The following is a 17,912-nucleotide window of genomic DNA, read 5'->3' as shown; positions in this document are numbered from 1 at the left end:
GCTGCCCGGGGTTTGCCAGACTAGAGTAGTCAACTCAGAAAACAGGCTGCTACTAAAAATCGACATTGACGCTTCTCGTTTAACAAACAATCCTCTGATAGTTATTGAAATCATCACACCTTTTTTTTGGCGTTTGGGTTCATGCCGTAGATTTCCAAGCACGGCGCGAAATAACCCAGTGACGGACTGCACTTTATCTTAGATCGATTGGAATTGACTTGACAGAGATGTGAAACTCCCATTGATTGATCTTCCCCTACACTCCCCGCTGACCAGAGAAAACACTCGATAGCGAACGCGAGAGGGGATTTAAATGGGACAAATACTGTCCACCTCACTTGACGGATAAGGTAGATATCTATTTTCTCATGCGGTCTAACATAATCCGCTTTTAGCCGTGTGTAGCGGCTCTCCAAACCTCGACACGGTGCGACGTTTGCTAGCTTGTAATGTCGGCACTGTTGGACTTGTTTTCCCCTCTAGAATCCGCTTCCTGTTAGCCTTGGGCTAGCTGAAAAAATAGACATTATGCGAATGAACGAGTAGGTATAGTTAAGCATCGCAAAGGGGAATAACTTTATTACTTACAGCACGACACCCGTAGCATTTTACCTACAATTTATTCGTAATCTAACAACTTATTTTCGGTGCCAGCCACAAGGGCTCCTTTAGTTTGCTAAGGCTTCGACATTTAGCCATCTTGCTTGTGTTTGGGGATTTAAGTGTTTAACTTGGAAGAGCGACTTGTATTTACTTTAGTTGAAGTTGCTTGTTAATACATTGGTCAGTGTGGGCCCAAATTGCGCTTTAAAAACCAGTGAAATGTGCCGTGGGAGAGCCTGAGTGATCCTCTGTGGAAAGACAATAGAGAACCTGAGACTCGCGCAGCTGTTGTGTTGTTAAACGACGGGAAAACCAATAATAACCAACTTGGAGAAAACAGCATTTTGAGTGTTGTTGTTTTTGTTTTATTACCAGCTGATGTAACTACGATACCATTTGGACACTTTTGCACGTTTAAAAGTGTTTAAATAATTTCCGTGCAGTTGTCTGGCACACACACACACGCAGAGAGAGAGGTGGGGAGGTAGGGTGGATGTGGTGGATGCAGGTGGTGCTGGTGCGACACATGAGGGGCTTCCAGGTGTCTCTTCTCTTTACATTGAAGCTTTAAATGCACATTTCAGTAGCTGGTAGTGTTTAGAGGTAACAGAGTAGATACAGAAGGACAGAAAGAGGGAGGCTATTCCCCGTTTCTGGACGTCCATCTCTCCAGCCTACCTCCATCACGTTCATCATCTACTACCACCACCACCGCCGCCCTCCTCCTTTTCCTCCCCGGTCATGGACCCCCCGAGGACGCGGTCTCGGTCTCGGTCTGGCTTCTATCATTTCGGCTTGAACGGCAACGTTGGAAGCAACGGCAGCATTAACGCGGTGGGAAACGGGAGCATGATGAACGCCAGCGGGGGAGGGGTGAGCTACCCGCAGCAGAGCACTCCCGGCTGGGCGCCGCACCACGGTGGTCGCAGCTACCCGGAGACCCAGCAGCAGCAGCACGCCCAGGGGAGCTACCTGTCGGCGGGGGCGCAGCGCCACTCCTCGCACGGAGCTCACAGACACCCAGGGGCCGGTAAGCAGGCTTCAGTAAACAGGGCCTGCAGCCCTGCCACATGCACCATCACACACACACACACATACATATATATATATACAGGGTACACCTCCTGAGGGATGCAAGCAGACCACTACCAGTTTAACAGGCTTTGAAACATTTAACTGAAAGGCTTGGTGCTCTCACCGCCAGCTGTTGCTTGAAAGGCCAGCTATATGTCATGTCAGGTGTTGTAGTGGGGTCTCTCCTGTAGAGGTTTGAATAACATTTACCCAAGTTAACAGAGCAAACCAGGCTCCTGAACTTTGTTTAGTACGTCAGTGCTGAGCTTTAAACTGGCCCTCAGTAAAAACTAATGTTTTCTATGGACAGTCCAGACATGGTGATGCTGAAGGCCTGCTGGCCATATAACTCTTGTGTCCCAGACAAAATAACATTAGAGGTTATCAGTGAAGTAAATAATCAATCAATCAATCAATCAATCAACTTTTATTTGTATAGCGTCAACTCATGTTATCTCGAGACACTTTACAAGAAGCAGGTAAAAATACCTTACTCATTGTCTGTTAACATTACAGAAGAGCAGGTAAAAAGACCTAATACATTGCTTTGCTTAGAGTTAAACAAGAATTTAGACACATGCTTCTAAAACAAAAATCGAATGGTTATTCATTAGTATTTTCTTTTTTTTTTAAAAACTAATATGAGCTGTAGAGTACATTTATTTTTTATCGGATCAGGGGGAAAAAAATGTCTAGAGGTTAAGGCGGCTCACATTCTCCTCTTCAGACTTTTAAAAAAAACAAGTTTGGAGACTTGAAACAAACCTTGAAATGAAATCTCTTGTTAAAGATTATATCTATTTGTTTCAGCTCACTCAGTGCTTTGATGCATTCTTCCTTGTAGTTTACTATCAGACATGTCAACCATGAGCCTAAATGTGCTTCAACTAATATTCAAGTCTGTGCAAACCTCTGCATTGTCCTACAGAGTTCAAACATGTATATTTGACTCTATAGTAAAACAGTCTGGGAAAACTTAAGAATGTGTAGTTTCAAAGCCGCGTGTAAACAACAACATTATATAAATGTATAAAATAGTTTTTCTCTATTACTTTACTTACCTTGTTTCTGCCTTAACCATTGGCCAATACTTCAATTGACTTTTAGTGCCAACAAAGCTAACTACTCCTTCACCAATCCAAACTCAATCAGACTATTAAAAACAAAGAAAACACAAATCAAATTTCCTGAGAATACAGTTTAACTACAACATCAATAAAGCCCTGGGCGATTTTAAAATGCATGAATCTTTGCATGAACCCTGTACCCCTTCATTTATGCCATATCCTAAGTATGATGATTTCAACTTGAAAAATCCTGTTTGATTCGTCGCTCTCTGTACACATGATCATGACAATAGCAAGGTTCCTGTTCATGCATGTGCAGTTGTGGTTTCATTTCTCAACATCTCGGCAACCTTGTTTTGTACTAACATGTTCAAAACATTCAGAAACCTGAAAAGGGTGTTTTTAAGCCGCAGTATCCTGGTTTGTATCGTTGACTCCAGTTGAAAAATCCAGGTTTATAAAAGCATGATACGTTGTTTGCATGCAAAGCACATACCTGTAATAATTCTAAATCAGGACTATCACTATATACCCGCGTAAATGCACTCAATGACATCAGTGTGTTTTGTGTTTAGCAAGTTTCCACTGCTGACTGCAGGAAAGTGACTTCTGTAATACCAGATTGAGTTCCCTCAAAGGCGAAACAGTGCAGTGAATGAATGAAAGCAGGATTCTAATGGGCCTCTTTTGTAATAGCAGCACTTCTGCCAAACACCCAAAATAACCTGCAGAGGGGACAACACAAAAACACATGCTTCCCAAATTGGGCAACAACACAGAGGGTCTTATGTGAGATCCTTAAAGAGTGTATCTACCAGCTGTGTGATCTACATCCTTCTACCAAACAACTGCAAATCACCTTCCTGAATGACTGGGATGTGTGTGTTTTTCTGTGTTTAGCTAAGTAAGTTTTTGCATTTTCGATTGCATTACCGATGTCTTGTTTACCTGTCCTTTTTTTTTTTTTTTTAACGTCACTATATAACGTCTTTGGCATCGCGGTATACAGAAGGAGACAGGGTTGGATTGTGTGCGTGTAAAAATGTGTCCCCATGTCTTACCTTAGTTTTTCTCGTCTATTTTTCTTCCCTTTTCCCACCCCTGGTGTCAAAGCCAGTTTATCTATTTTAGTGTTTGTTGCAGTCATCGACCTGCTAACGCTCTAATGTAATACAGTAGCATCTACGTTTTAAAGCTCTAGTCCAGTTATCATATGAGATCTCAACAGATTATCAGGGAAAAATATATTTTAATGTTCTCTATTTCTGGTTGTTTCTTGTAAATGACGAGTGTTTGTATCTCAATGTAAGAGACATTTCTTCTTGACAACAGCTGATAATGTTAAACTTCACTATATGGTCCATCTGAATTGATGTTCTTTGTTAAAAATGGTTAGTCTCCCCCAGCAGCCAGGCTCTGAGGGAACAGGGCTGTTCTTCTCACCAACAGAATTGATCCAGGCTTTCTTACCATCCTCTCTCCTGGTGCTCCCTGGGGTGAATCTGCATTAACAGACCTAGTTCTCCTCACAACACATGGATAACTGAGGCCCAGGACCCTGTGAGGCCTGAACAAAACCCCAGGGAGAGTAGATGAATTAAGATGCAAGCCAGTGGGTTGGCTATACTGTGGGCTAGTGAGTCAAGCGACAGTCCCTCTGTTCTCCACAGCCACTAGCAGGGCGCCTTTGAGCTGTCACTATCGCCAGACTTCACTTGGCTCTGGAGTGGCATCGCAAAGACAAGAAAGGGGATGGGGGGCGGGGGCTGCTTTCAGATCTGTTGTTTCTAAGGAGTCAGATGGGGACTGTGTGGGTGAGGAAGGCATGGAGGGAGCAGCAGAAAGAGATGAGGGGAGGAGAGATCCCCCCCCCTCTTTTTTGGTGATTAAAGGTTTTTGGGGAACTGCTCAGTGGAAACTCTTGTCAGCTGAGTTCAAGGACATCCTTCTTAAGCTGCTGAAATGTCTGCATGCACATGCTGCATCCAGATTGCACATGTGGGCTGACAGATATACAGCTGAGAGAGCATTGCATTTGTCCAAGATTATGTTTCTGCTATTTTATCTTTATTCAGAGATTTTTCCCTTTTTTCTAGCATTTCAGTGTTTTTTTTTGAGGACACACAAATCTCTTTCACATCATCGGGGAGTCTTTTTTTTTTGTGATGATTTATTGATCTTTGGAGAAATATTAGTATTGCTAGTTAACCACATGGAGATACAAAAGAAACAGGGCTCCAAGCTGTTGTTTCAGAGCTAATAATGGTTCAGTGTCTTGCTCAGGGACTTGAGCATGGCAGATGCCTTCAGAAAGGCAGACTTAAAGCCAGGCTTTCAGTTATGGATCATTTCTATGGGACCACTCCAGTTTGTGGAACTGTTTTTATGTAGTTCTTATTTTTTCAATATTTCTGTGTTTATTCAGCTTTCATCATTTCTATAAAGTGTCAGAAAACAACCAGACACGCTTGAACCAGGTTACAGTCTTGTCTTGGATAGTGACCTAAACATTTTAATTTTGGTTTTCTTTTGGTTGCTAGCTCAGTTGTTAATCACATTTTGGCAATCCGTTCTGTTAACAAAGAATAATCATGGCGAGCTGATGACTGGAGACTGAAGTCCTTTTCTGGCCTCAGACAATGTTACATGTATAAAGCCAACAAGATGCTGTGCTCTGTGTACACGTTTGATAAGTGGATGTCTGTTTCTGAGAGTCGGTGCTCAATTTTTTCATGGTAGATCAGAAGGAATGATTTGTACTGTGAGAGCCACAGAGGAAGGGTCCAGTGTGACATCTCTTAGAAATGGCTTCCTTTCTTGTCTGCACATTTAATGCAGGAAATTCAGAAGCCTGTTTGGAGGACAGACGCTCACAGAGGACCACAGCTCTGTTTGTAAAAAAAAAAAAAAAAAAAAGTACTTGTACTTTGTTGTAAGTAATGTACTTTTTTTGTTACTGCTGTTGGATTTTTTTCATTTTAAAGTCTGTAAAAGAAAATCAGCCAGGCGTCATCAAGAGTACAACTGTTTTGGCATCTAGTGGTCTTCAAATTGAGGGGGGGAAAAAAAACAAAGCCTGTGTGGTGTATTTTGTGCTGGCCTGGAGAGCATGGTCCATGTGTCTTGTGATGTGTTTTTCTCAGTCTTAACTTATCTGATTATATCATTTTCTTCTCTGTGGCCTGCAGGAGGAGTGCTACACTTTCATCCGGATAATGTGTGCAGCGACGACCGGGACAAAGTAAGTGTGAAACATGACCCATGCCTGTTACGTCTGCTCTGCTCCTGCTTTGAATAGGATTGAATGTCATTGTTTTCTTTTCTCATTCATTCTCCCCTTTTGTCTATCCTCTTTTTGGTTGTTCCCTGACCCACCCTCCCCCCTGCTTCTGGTCCCCCTCCTCCTTTACCTCTGTGTGCAGATGGAAGACAGCCCAAGCCCAAAAAGGCAGCGTCTTTCCCAGCAGTCCATGTTGGATCTAAACTCCGCCCCTCCATCAACCCCTTCCTCTCCCATTCGTCCCTGGGAGCTGCCTCCCAGTCGCAGACCACACCCCCACTACATGCCAGAGAGATGCCACACTCCCCTTCGAAACCGACGCAGGTGAGTGTGACATAATTATAAGTCAAAAATATTTCATTATTAATTAATCCAATAATATACTAATGCTGTCTGCAGAATTCTACATACTAAAAGTGCTAAATCTAATATATGAAAAACAAAACAAGGATTGTACTGAGGGTAGCACAAAATGTGATGTGATGGATAGATGATTTTGGGTGATATTATCCAATTAGGCAATAAGGAAATCACTTCAGATCTTCTGTATACAAAATATAACAAGACATTTCAAGATGTCAACTTGTCACTTGATGTGATTTTATATTACGATGATGAACTGGCTCATCAAGTCATGATTGTTGTAATCATTTATAGTAAACGTAATAATAATTTGTTACAGCCCAACATTGAGTCTGTTTTCAATCAGGGTCTTTCTCTATTTGATGTGAAGTAAAGCGCCAGTCACAGCTCCTCTCTGTACCGCTCCTTATCTTTGACACACTGACACTGACACACCTACATTAACGATCTAACTGTTTGTGATCGAGTTGTAATGTGGGTGATGATATTACAAGGATTTGATAAGACAGAAATATGTGTGGATAATAAAAAAAACAAACAGTTTTCTGGTTGATTATTTAAAAAGACTGTTCATTATGATTTTGTTGATGTTATAGGAGAGCACCAAAACATCGCTGTATGATATTCTTTTAACACTTTTATATAAATTACATGAGATGACATCTCCAGTATTTCAGGTAATACAAATTACTACACAGCTCCTTCTGCATTTTCTTTATTTCTTTTTTCTCTTCATCAGCCCTCCAATGAGACGCCAGCGAGGCCGGAGAGACCGTCTGACACGCCATCACCACCACACCCACAACAACCACCACCACTACAACAGCAACAATAACCACCACCACCATAATCACCCCAATGCCCACCATCACCACCATCACCTGCACTCCCACCACGTCCCGTCTTCAGGCCACCAGGATGAGAACTACCGTCACCCTGCTCCACCCCAGGGTTACCTGCCCTACAGCCAGCAACCCCCCCGAGGGCCGGGACCGGGGCCGGGGCTCGGTCCTGAAGAGCGCCCAAGCCACCATCCTCCAAACCCGTCCCCAAGGCCACTCCACCAGTCACCAAACCTGTCTCCCAGACTGCTGCACCCTGCAGCTCATCCACAGCACCCACACCCACACCCCCACCCATCTCAGCAGCAGAGCAGTATGGTGCTGGACCTCCATGAGCAGGTGATTTTATATTATTGGGGGGGGGGGGGAATAATCTGGATTTACAGTTAAAATGAAATGACATTATTCCAGTAGACCTCTGAAAACATTAAACACAATGGGATGTTTACAGTTTGATTTTTAAAGACTTTCTTGCACTTGTGCATTTTGTCTCCCTCTGATTCCGGTGGTTTCTTCTGGAGACACTGCAAGCAAATGAACATTGGATTGTTTCAGGGTGTCCGTATGAAGATGCACTATGCTGCCCTTTGTTTTAGCAAAAAAAAAAAAAGAAGCAACATGACTGTTGACTTGTATTACAAAAATCTCTTGCCCTTGTTGTATTTTTTTTTGCAAGGTATGAATGTTATACTTAGGCCTTTTTCCTTCTGGAAAGCAGTAAGTTAATTTCCTCTTATCTTACATGAAAAACAGATGCAGGTTGATGCTATACGCCTGCCTGGCTTGTTTGGCTGATTTCCAGTCAGTAAAATAATGTCAAAGCATCATAACCAATGTCTTACAAGTTGAAAATCAATGATTGGTGGTGTCACAGTTTGTGTACTTGTCTTGAGTTACAATGTCACACTTTTAACTTAACTAATCGGATTTGATAGGAACAATTTACTGTGAAGTTGGTCACAATGTAAATTTCAATCTGCAGGTCCTTTTCAGGTGAAAGTGAAATGAGGTGTACCTCAATTCATTATTTGCCTTTTAGAGGCAAAGAAGAATTGAATAATGTACATGTCAGAAATCATATCTACTGATAGGTAATAGTTTAAAAACTGAACGGAAACTGAAAGACCTTTTGCTGTAAGCATAATAAGATCCAAACCCCAAAAAGGGTTATCAACCAAATTCTGTGTTAAGAAAAAAGTATTGCAAGCTACTTTGAAGATGAAAAATTTCAGAGATAAAAATGCTGTATTGACACTGATCAAATTGGTTTTGATATGCTTTATTTTGGTGTTACGGTGTTTTTGGGTTGTTGTTGTTTTTTGTTTTTTTTTACTTCAGCTGCTTAGCTTTTACTCACAGGCTGTTTACTAAATGCAGGATCTCTGACTCTTTAATCTCCATATTCAGGGCTCAGTACCAGTATCGTATCCTGTGTCTCCTCCGGGAGCTCCACCAGGCCTGCCACCTCGCTCTGCCCCTCAGCAGATCCCAGCATGCTCAGTGGTCTTCAGTGGACAGCATTATCCTGTGTGCAGTGTCCCTCCTCCTGTGAGTGTGTTGGTGTTTTTAAGCCAGACATTGATTCCAGCGTAAATTTTGGTTGAATGTTGCTACTGATGAGTTTTTGTAACGTATTATTTCTTTTGTGTCTCTTCTAGGTGCTTCAGACATGTTCTGTTCAGCACTTACCTATGCCTTACCCATTTCCATCACTGCTGTCCAGTGACCCAACCTTCCTTATTCCCCCTCCTCACCTTCCCCATCCCCCAACACACTTGTCCCACCATCCACCTCACCTGCCCCAGCCTGGACAGTTTGGACCCTATCCCACACAGCAGGCCCGATCGGTGAGTGGGGATGCATATGTCATGCATTGCCTACCCTTTGTTGATCGGGTAGGCAATGCTCTGATTGTTTTGAACTGCACCATTTGTTGTGATCACATCTGAGATGGTAATATTGTATATTTAAACTTCTGATTTTTCACATTTATCTCCAAAATCACAGCCGTTACAGAGGATAGAGAATGATGTGGAGCTGCTTGGAGAACACCTGTCTCTGGGTGCTGGGCTCCACTATCCTCCTGCCACCCACCCGGCCCTCACTCCACACTCCACACAGCTTCACTTCCTGTCCCATGACCCCCTGCCTCAGGAGTTCTTCGGAGTGGTGAGTTATACAATGATTATATTTAGTGTTTTTTTTTTTTTTTTAAATCACTTCGAAGTATGAGGTAAAGACAAATGAGTGATATGTATGTTTTGTCATTTTCCCCCTCAGTCCTATCCAAACTTTATTCCTCGGCGTCTCCCAGGGCGACGGTACCGCTCACAACAGCCACTGCCACCTTCGCCTTACCACCCAAGCCTCCTGCCTTACTTCCTGTAAGTTGATCAAAATGTTGTCACTTATACAAGAGAGTAATGAAGAAAATCTTTTTGACATCTGTTGCACGGTGTGGATCATTACGTTTAACTTGTATAACTTCAGATACAACAGAACAAATCATCACTTTAGGGTTGAAGTTTCCACCTGCCTTTTTTTTTTTAGACATCTCAATTTGATGAGTTTTACACACACACACTCCTGCACTCTTGACCACATCACCCTCGTCCTGCATAACCTCCACTGGCTCCCCACCCCCCGGCATATCCACTTAAAAATCCTTATTATCACATACAAAGCCCTCCATAACCTTGCTCCCACCCGCACTCTCAGGTCTGCTGAAGCAAACCACCTAACCCACCCCCCCCCTCCCTGAGAAGGCCCTGTCCCTCCACCGGTCCTGGAGGGACAAGGCCTCCTCCACTGTAACTCACTCTCAAAAATCATCAGAGACTCCTGCTCCAACATGGCCTACAACCACTAAAAAACTCTGTTCTCATCCTCCTTCTCTTAGATTATTTCATCTTTGTATTGTTTCCGTTGTTTTGTTGTTCTTTGCATCTTTGAGTATTCAGAAAAGCACCATATAAGTCCATTGAATTATCTAAATTGTGCAAAGAATTTGAAATATTTCAAAAGTGTTGTATAAAAGTGATGTCTATTGAAGAGTACAAGTATTGGTAAGAGGAACAGTAAACATACAAATCATTTAAGACAGGAATGATGAATTTCTAAGGTACTCGGGCTAACATAACACAGGACTGGTTTTGGTCTCCTTTGAAGAACAGAACTTGAATTCCTCTCTGTTTTATGTCTGCCTCTGTAGTTCAATGCTGCCAGTCCAGCCCACAGGTCCTGCAATCAGTCTGGAGCTGGATGTAGACGATGGAGAAGTGGAAAATTACGAGGTAAATCTTTATTTGCTCTTTCTTTATTCTTTTGTATGTTTTTTTATTATATAAAGTGTCTGATTCTTCTGTTTCATTTCCCTCACAGGCCCTCCTAAACCTGGCTGAGCGTCTGGGAGAGGCCAAACTCAGAGGACTGACAAAGGGAGACATTGAACAGCTCCCTTCCTACCGGTTCAATCCAAATAACCATCAGTCTGAGCAAACACTGTGAGTGCAGCCATTTTGAAACTACCAGGTCGTCATTTGTTAATTGCGTGAATTATTCTCACGAGGTACTGTGTTGGGATCACCAAAACAATGCTTTTTGTTGATTTACATATTTTTCATTGCTTTATTTATATTTTTTAAAGAGGCTCACAAGTATTTGTGACAGAGTTTATGAAATAATTGAGTTTATTCTGGATGAGTACAGTAAGCTTAAACTGTTTGGAAGCCTAGTTGAGATTTTCAAACCCCATGCATGTTAGGTAGGATAGGAATGAGAAAAACTAAGAGGAGATGATTTCCCTGTGAGAATAAAACAAAAGTTTAAGTAATTAGTTTCCCCTCTTTTCCCGTCAAATGCTTTAATCTTACCCGTTCAACAATCAGCTGGTTGGTTGTGTTGCTGTATTTGACATGTAAACACCTGTTGTGTTGCAGGTGTGTGGTGTGCATGAGTGATTTTGAGTCCCGCCAACTGCTGCGAGTCCTGCCTTGCAGCCACGAGTTCCACGGGAAGTGTGTCGACAAGTGGCTTAGGGTAAGCATTCACGCCCCCCCCCCCCCCCCCCCCCCAAAAAAAAATAACTCTCACTCACACTGTCTCCAAGCAATATGTATATTATACACCCAAAGCTCTTCACACATTATTTGATGAAGAAATGTGTTTCATGAAATGTTTTGTTTAGAGATTGGATCATTTAATCTTCATCACCACAGAGGACCTTTATTTATTTAATGCCATGAAATACACTCCAAGTTCATTCAATAGGTTAGTGACACACACAGGGACCTTTTTAACTTTAGAATATAGTTTAGATTTAGATGGACACAGAATCAAGCATAGAGCATAGTGTGTGTCTTAATGTTCCTAAATTCAGCAATAACATTCATGACAATTTGTAAACAGTCCTCCACCTCCGGACAAAAACGTCTGAAGATGAAGATGCTGCACACAAGCGCCGACACATGTCGTCTCACTGAAATAGCTCAAGCTGGCTCTTGAACACCAACAAGTTCTTGTGTAAATCACAACAGTCTTATGATTTAAGGGCATGAGCTATTACTCTGAGTGTCAGTGTGAATATTGTGGTAGAAATTACAAATCAAAACAGAAAAATAAAATGTATTTGAAGCTTTTTATTAGGGAGTGTAGTGATGAGTCTGTCAGTTTTATGAAAGGACGTTTTAATGTAATTAATGAAAAATTCCCTCCAAAAACAAAACCTAATCATTTCTGTGCGCTTTCTCTGACCTCAGGCCAACAGGACGTGTCCCATTTGTCGGGCTGACGCCTCTGAAGTGCAGAGAGACTCGGAGTAACCACATGAGGGCGCCAGACACTCCTAATAGATTGTCACATTCAGCACTACCTGCTCCATTTATAATGAGACACATTTACTTGCTTACACACACACACACACCTCTTCCTTGTGTTTTTGTGCAGCACCTCCTGCTTTTTTATGCTTTAAATCTTTACACTTTTCCTCACATTAACCTGATATTGATTTGTTCCCGTTATGTTACTCAATGTCATTTCTGTCCGTTTTTCCTGTTTACATGGATGCAGGCCCTCACATATTTTAGTAAATGAAACTCAGCCTGATTACCTTGGTGTATGTGTGTGTGTACATGTAAAGGCACCACAAGCGTTGTTTGGTCAGCCCTGTAATGCAGTGCTGTGGTGTGTGTGTGTGTCTGTGTGTGTGCCAGTGTTAGAGAGCAATTTTTAGATGTCCAGCATGCCTGAGTTCCTTTTTGTATACCAGACGAGAGTTAATGACATCCAAGAGTTTTTGCTCTCTTGAGTGAGTGACTTTACTTCCTGTTTGTACGATAATGCACTGTCTGTATGCATACTCTGTGTGTGCGTGTGTGTGTTTGTGTTATAGACTTAAATCCTTTTCTCTAGTTTGACACTAAGGGTCCATATTGCCACTATACTTTTTGGTTTCCTATTTGATCCATTTGTTTCAGTATATTTTGATGATCATTATTACAATTAAATTTATCATTTTTTAATATTATTATTATTATTATTATAAAACCATTATAAGTGATTGTTTTCCTGCCTGGCAGTTACCTCATCATTCCAGTTTTGGTCATCATTCATCACACACGCTTCACAGCACTACTTTGAAATAAAGCACATGATATATTTTTCTTTTCCTTACTTTTTATAAGTAGATATAAGTTTGTCTATGACTTTGCTGTGGCACATGTTACATATATACATATATCTATATATACTGTATAAATCTATGAATATCTGTATACCAAATAAAAGGCTTGATATGAACTTTTTAAATTTTGCAAACTTGATTATTTTTTTAAAACTGTATACTTTAGGCCTCTTGGTTGTGCAGGACCAATAATAGATTTGAAGTGGTGGTGATATAAAAAAGAGACTGACTGAAGGTCTCTTCTTTGGTTTGGAGATGTAATGACTTCAAGCGGCCACTGGGAGGCGTTGATTCTCTTTCAGACAATCATCACTCCACATCTGCCCCAGTTGAGGTCAAAGTGTTATGCCTTGGTTTCTTAACAACCATTTCTTGGGTTGCCCTAAATTCCCGGTCCCTCGTTTATTAATAATGTGTTCTAAATTCTGTCTTCAATGAAAGTTACAGTGTACAAGAAATCCATATTCATCAAACATGCGGAGACACACATCAGAACGGAATCAGTGTTGATAAACCCCACGTGTTCTTAACCAGTAGGCTCGTGCATGTTAGAGAACATGCATTCAAAAACGCCTCCAATAAACAATAGCCTAGGTGGTGATAACACATGAACACGGGAATATATTTAGCCTACCTCCCTGGAATAATAATGACAAACAGAGCAGAGAAAAGGATCTTCATAGCAACAGAAATGGAAGTAGGATCAGGTTGAATAAAAAAACGGTCAATAAGCTATATAAATAAAATAAACACCAGATTAGTGACTCTCGCGCAAAGTGGAAAAACATTAATTATTTGTATCACTTAGTGGGCAAGTTACTAACTAAAGAAGACATCTGTATATATTCTGTTGATCAGATGAGAAAACACTTTATAGGAATAATGTGCAACTTTTTGATCCAGTAGATGTCGCCCTTGTTCACCAGCATTAAACAAAGACAAACTATTCTGAAGCCCTCTGCTCTCCTCCAGTGGCACACCTCCACCCCCCCCCCCACTAGCATTCACACTAAGGAGTTATTGATTTATATGCACCATAATTAAGCACCATTAAGCGCAAACGGCAGACTAAAGTCAGAATTCTCAGATTAAAATCAGAATCCTAAAAAAAAAGTCAGATCCAAAAAATTGTTTTCAGTGGCCCTAATCCGCTTCCATACTAAAGACACTTAGGCCTACGTGACATCCAAATAAGCAGTGAGTATGTTATTCTTCTTTTCTGTAGTACTTGACTTAAATGGCTTATAATCCTCCCGTCCATGTAAACATGACGTAAACACGGATCTGACGACAGTACAGCTGGCGGGACTCACACTTCTCACTCATTGTAGGCAGTCGTGACTCAGAGAGACATATAGGATATACTTGATTTCTGCTGTATGTATGTGTAAAATGTCGCACCATTCTTTGAGAATACGAGGTTTGATATTAAACGATAAGTGCAAAAAGAAGATAGGCCTGAGCACAAAAGCGAGATGTATCTGCAAATAGAAGATAACATAGGCCTACCACACAATTTTCACCCTTGCACGGCGCATTTTCAACATCTCTGTCCGAGAAACAAATCAAACAGTGACGACAGAACAAGCTCAACCAGACAGATCAGCGTACTCTGTTGAAACGGGCTCAGCAGTGCACGGTTTGCTGAATCTTCTAATAATGCAAAATTAGACTCGTTACATTATTTCAAATGTCTGTCACGGCTGTCTTTTTAAGGTTTTGAGACAAATTATGCAACGTGTCTGTTTCAAACTAGATAAAATTACTTATTGAGTGTTTTTAATTTCAGAAAACTCTGAAACTTACGTGGATGTTGAGATTGAGTAATGCATGCTCTGACACTCGTAATGCTGTCTGTAGTTTGAATGTTCTACGACTAGATTCTGTGAGAAAGCATGGTCAGAGTTGTGCTCATATTTAAACACATTCCTAAGTAAAAGTACAAGTTGATAAATTCTACTCTTCTTACCATTATCCCACATGCATGCCTACGCACTGTTGATAAATGAGAGCCCTGATGTGCATCACTATTTATTTCTTCATTTTATTTTGAATCAGTGAGAACATGCAACAATGTCATTCATTTAACTTTTCACTGAATGAGAGTGTGGGTAAACGTGCCAAATTCTCTGAGTCAACAAATGAGCACATCATTTGTTATGCTTAAAAGTAATAATTATTGTTGAGCATGTTAGAAATAATTATGACACGTGACACATTAATGATTGTAACCTGTCTAAAAAGATACAGTGGAATTATTCATACATAGGCTACTAAGAAGTCTAGTTTAGATGTCATGAGTGCGAAAACTAAGAAAATTGTATGTGAAGTATTTTGTCCTCAATGTGTGTGTCTGTACACAGATTGACGGATAGCTTACAGACTTCACGAGAAATGAGAGGCTGGAGTAAATTCAAATGCTTCACTGTTGTCGTCATACTCATGAAGCTTCTTTCATTGTAAAACTGAAAAATACAAAAACTAAAACAAGCGCCAATTAAAGGATACATTAACATTTTAGCTTGTAAATGATCTGTCTTTAAACTATACAAAATGCATCAAATATAACAAATAGTTTGTATGTATAGATTTAAACATCTGTTCTTGCGACTAAACGCACAATGGATGCTTTCCAAGGCACACAGGCAGGAAGGAAAGAAAAAGCTGACTTGTGCTGCAGGCCGACCACATGGAAAATAAATGAAGCCCCTCATAACTAGACTCTCATGAATTAAAATGACCAATCAGAAAATACAGTGAAAAATAAAGAGCAAAAATTTTATTATTTCAAATGACCAGCAGGGGGAAACAGAATTAAAATGAATTGAAACACTCCTGCTACACATGATATGAAGCAACAGGAAGAACCCAAAGTTAAGATATGGGAACAGAGCCTTGTTTGCAGACCGGAAGTTATAGATAACTTAAAAAAAGGAAATGTATTATCCACTTAAAGTTCCTTATAATTTTAAACGTGCAATGCAATTAAAGTACATCTCAGCTCCCTCTGTCAGCACCCGCATGTTTCCCCGCTGTAGATGTTCACATCTCCTCTTTCTCCCTCCGACTGCTCACAGCTGTTTCCCTGACAGAGCGCCTGTTGGCTCATGCATTGTGTGGATTAACAAACTGGAACTGTCTTACTGTAAATTCTAATACAGTATCTACGTTTAATTCCAAAAGGCAGATGTCTCCTCCAGGCTCTGCACCACAAATGTCTCCAGTTTTGTGAGCCTCGTGCACACAGCTGCTTGAGGCACAGAAAACACAAAATGTCATTGTTTTTTTTTGCTTTTCACCGAGACAAAGCAGCTTACAGAGAATGTGACAAAGCTTACACAAGTACCTGGGAACAGTTTTCAGATTCTCTACATTCAGTTACATTATTACTGAGTTTGTGGTGATGTTTCTGCGATGACTTCTTTGAAGTCTTGTGAAGGAGACATTGTTCACTCTGTGATAGTTCTCTGGCTCTAGTCAAATCTTGAGTGAGAGGTTAGAGGCAACATATTGATCAGAGCTATTAAAGAGCCTGTTTGTACTCAAATGAACAACACATTTGAATACTGAGTTTGTTTATTTTGAGGTTTGGTTAAACATAAAGATTTATAAGAAAAGACCTCATAAATGTTTGGTTAGATTTCCTTTTATCGTGTAGTGGCAGCACATACTGTAGTTGAACAGCAAAAGATGACGCAAGTTTTCAACCTATAACTCAGCAAAGTCAGCTGCTGCGGATTGATACTGTACACATTTTGGGTTTATAATTAATTAAATAAGAAACAATTGAGGCCTGGCTACTCACTGTCCTCTTATCCTTCAGTCTTTTCTTCACCTTTATCTCTTCTACTAATTCACTGCATCATCAACCCTCTCTATCTTCCACTCTTTTTACCCCTCTGTCTGCTACTTTGCTCCCCTTCTTTTTCAAGCATGCTCCTCGGCTTACTCTCATCTTGTCTTGTTTCTGAAGCATCTCCTCTGCTCTGCTCTGCAGCATGGAAGCTCGTTAACTCTAGTCAGGCTTTCTCACACAGAGCGTCCGGTTAGTTTTCAATTAAAACACAATATACGGACTCACAATTGTATTTTCCATCATTTCATCAACATTACGTCAAAACAGGCACCAAACGGTGCACATACGGAGTATGCGCAGAGTATGTGGAAAATGGGGGTTGGTTTGAACGGGAGATGAAAGGCGTTTACATCTCTGACATCTCCACAGCCCCCCTTTAATATGAAAATGCATGATTGTGTGTATATGTGTGTGAGAGTGGCTGGTAGTGTGTATATTGCAGGATGTCTCAAGCTGACAGGGTACATGAGTTCTCCATCCTGCTTGTGTATAAAAAGAATGTAGGGGCACTGAGCACTGCCTGCTTAACTTACACTCACACTTACAAACACACATACGCACCCTTGCAGTCACTGTAACATTCCCTCTTCTTTTTTTCTCTCTTGTATTGTTCACTCCTTCTTCTAGGACGTGCTCTCAGCAGTGTGAGGGTTAAATGTGAATGCGTCAGCAGGGCAGGTTGTACCCTTAAACATCTCCTTTAGAAGTGTGTGTGTGTGAGATAATTCAGAAGGATTTCCCTCTTGGCATGCTAGGTGGCTGCTGGCTATGTTGTCTTGTTCTGAGCCATCAACAGCCATCACTGTCACTTGTCTCTAATGTATGAGTGTAATGTATGAGAGTGTGTGTGTGTGTGTATATGTTTGAAAAGGAGAGAGACAGAATAAAAGAAAAAGAAAGCAAAAAGAACAGGAATGTGCTTAAGTGTGAGTGTGCGGATAGGTTGAGTGGAAATACTTGGCGCTCAGTGGGAGTGTCCACTTAAGGGTAAGCCTTTCTATTTTACACATTTAGGGCCAGATCCACTTACAATGTATAGTGCTTGCTAATAATAACAACAACCATGAATTGCACAGATATAGCACCCCCAATCTGCCCCCATTTAGCATCCTCCTAACTATAACAGAACTTGCACTTTTAGCTTTAA

General features: G+C 41.0%; 1 protein-coding gene across 3 annotated transcripts; it reads left to right on the top strand.

The window, feature by feature from the left end:
• The first annotated feature begins 233 nt into the window (after positions 1 to 233).
• rnf38 (ring finger protein 38) lies at positions 234 to 13,034 on the top strand. 3 transcript variants are annotated; one of them, XM_061047999.1, is made up of 12 exons: positions 234 to 1,633; positions 5,933 to 5,985; positions 6,167 to 6,348; positions 7,127 to 7,568; positions 8,637 to 8,777; positions 8,888 to 9,124; positions 9,237 to 9,398; positions 9,510 to 9,613; positions 10,441 to 10,522; positions 10,611 to 10,732; positions 11,168 to 11,267; positions 11,987 to 13,034. In XM_061047999.1, the coding sequence occupies exons 1-12, from the start codon at positions 1,345 to 1,347 to the stop codon at positions 12,047 to 12,049; spliced, it is 1,977 nt and encodes a 658-aa protein (XP_060903982.1). In that variant the 5' UTR covers positions 234 to 1,344; the 3' UTR covers positions 12,050 to 13,034. The 3 variants fall into 3 exon arrangements, with proteins under 3 accessions (XP_060903982.1, XP_060903983.1, XP_060903985.1); XM_061048000.1 differs by having other exon boundaries at positions 236 to 1,633; positions 8,888 to 9,076; XM_061048002.1 differs by having other exon boundaries at positions 248 to 350.
• The last annotated feature ends 4,878 nt before the right edge of the window (positions 13,035 to 17,912 follow it).

Source organism: Labrus mixtus, chromosome 10 (genome assembly GCF_963584025.1).
Source record: "Labrus mixtus chromosome 10, fLabMix1.1, whole genome shotgun sequence".
Lineage (NCBI taxonomy): Eukaryota > Metazoa > Chordata > Actinopteri > Labriformes > Labridae > Labrus > Labrus mixtus.
Note: the sequence above shows the minus strand (reverse complement) of the source record. Positions and strands in the feature narration are given on the sequence as shown.

Excerpts from the sequence above, each read along its gene's own strand:
- rnf38 (XM_061047999.1), top strand. The coding sequence starts at position 1,345 with ATGGACCCCCCGAGGACGCGGTCTCGGTCTCGGTCTGGCTTCTATCAT. Across the intron at positions 5,986-6,166 it reads GCAGCGACGACCGGGACAAA|ATGGAAGACAGCCCAAGCCC; the intron begins GTAAGTGTGAAA and ends CTCTGTGTGCAG. Across the intron at positions 9,399-9,509 it reads CTCAGGAGTTCTTCGGAGTG|TCCTATCCAAACTTTATTCC; the intron begins GTGAGTTATACA and ends TTTCCCCCTCAG.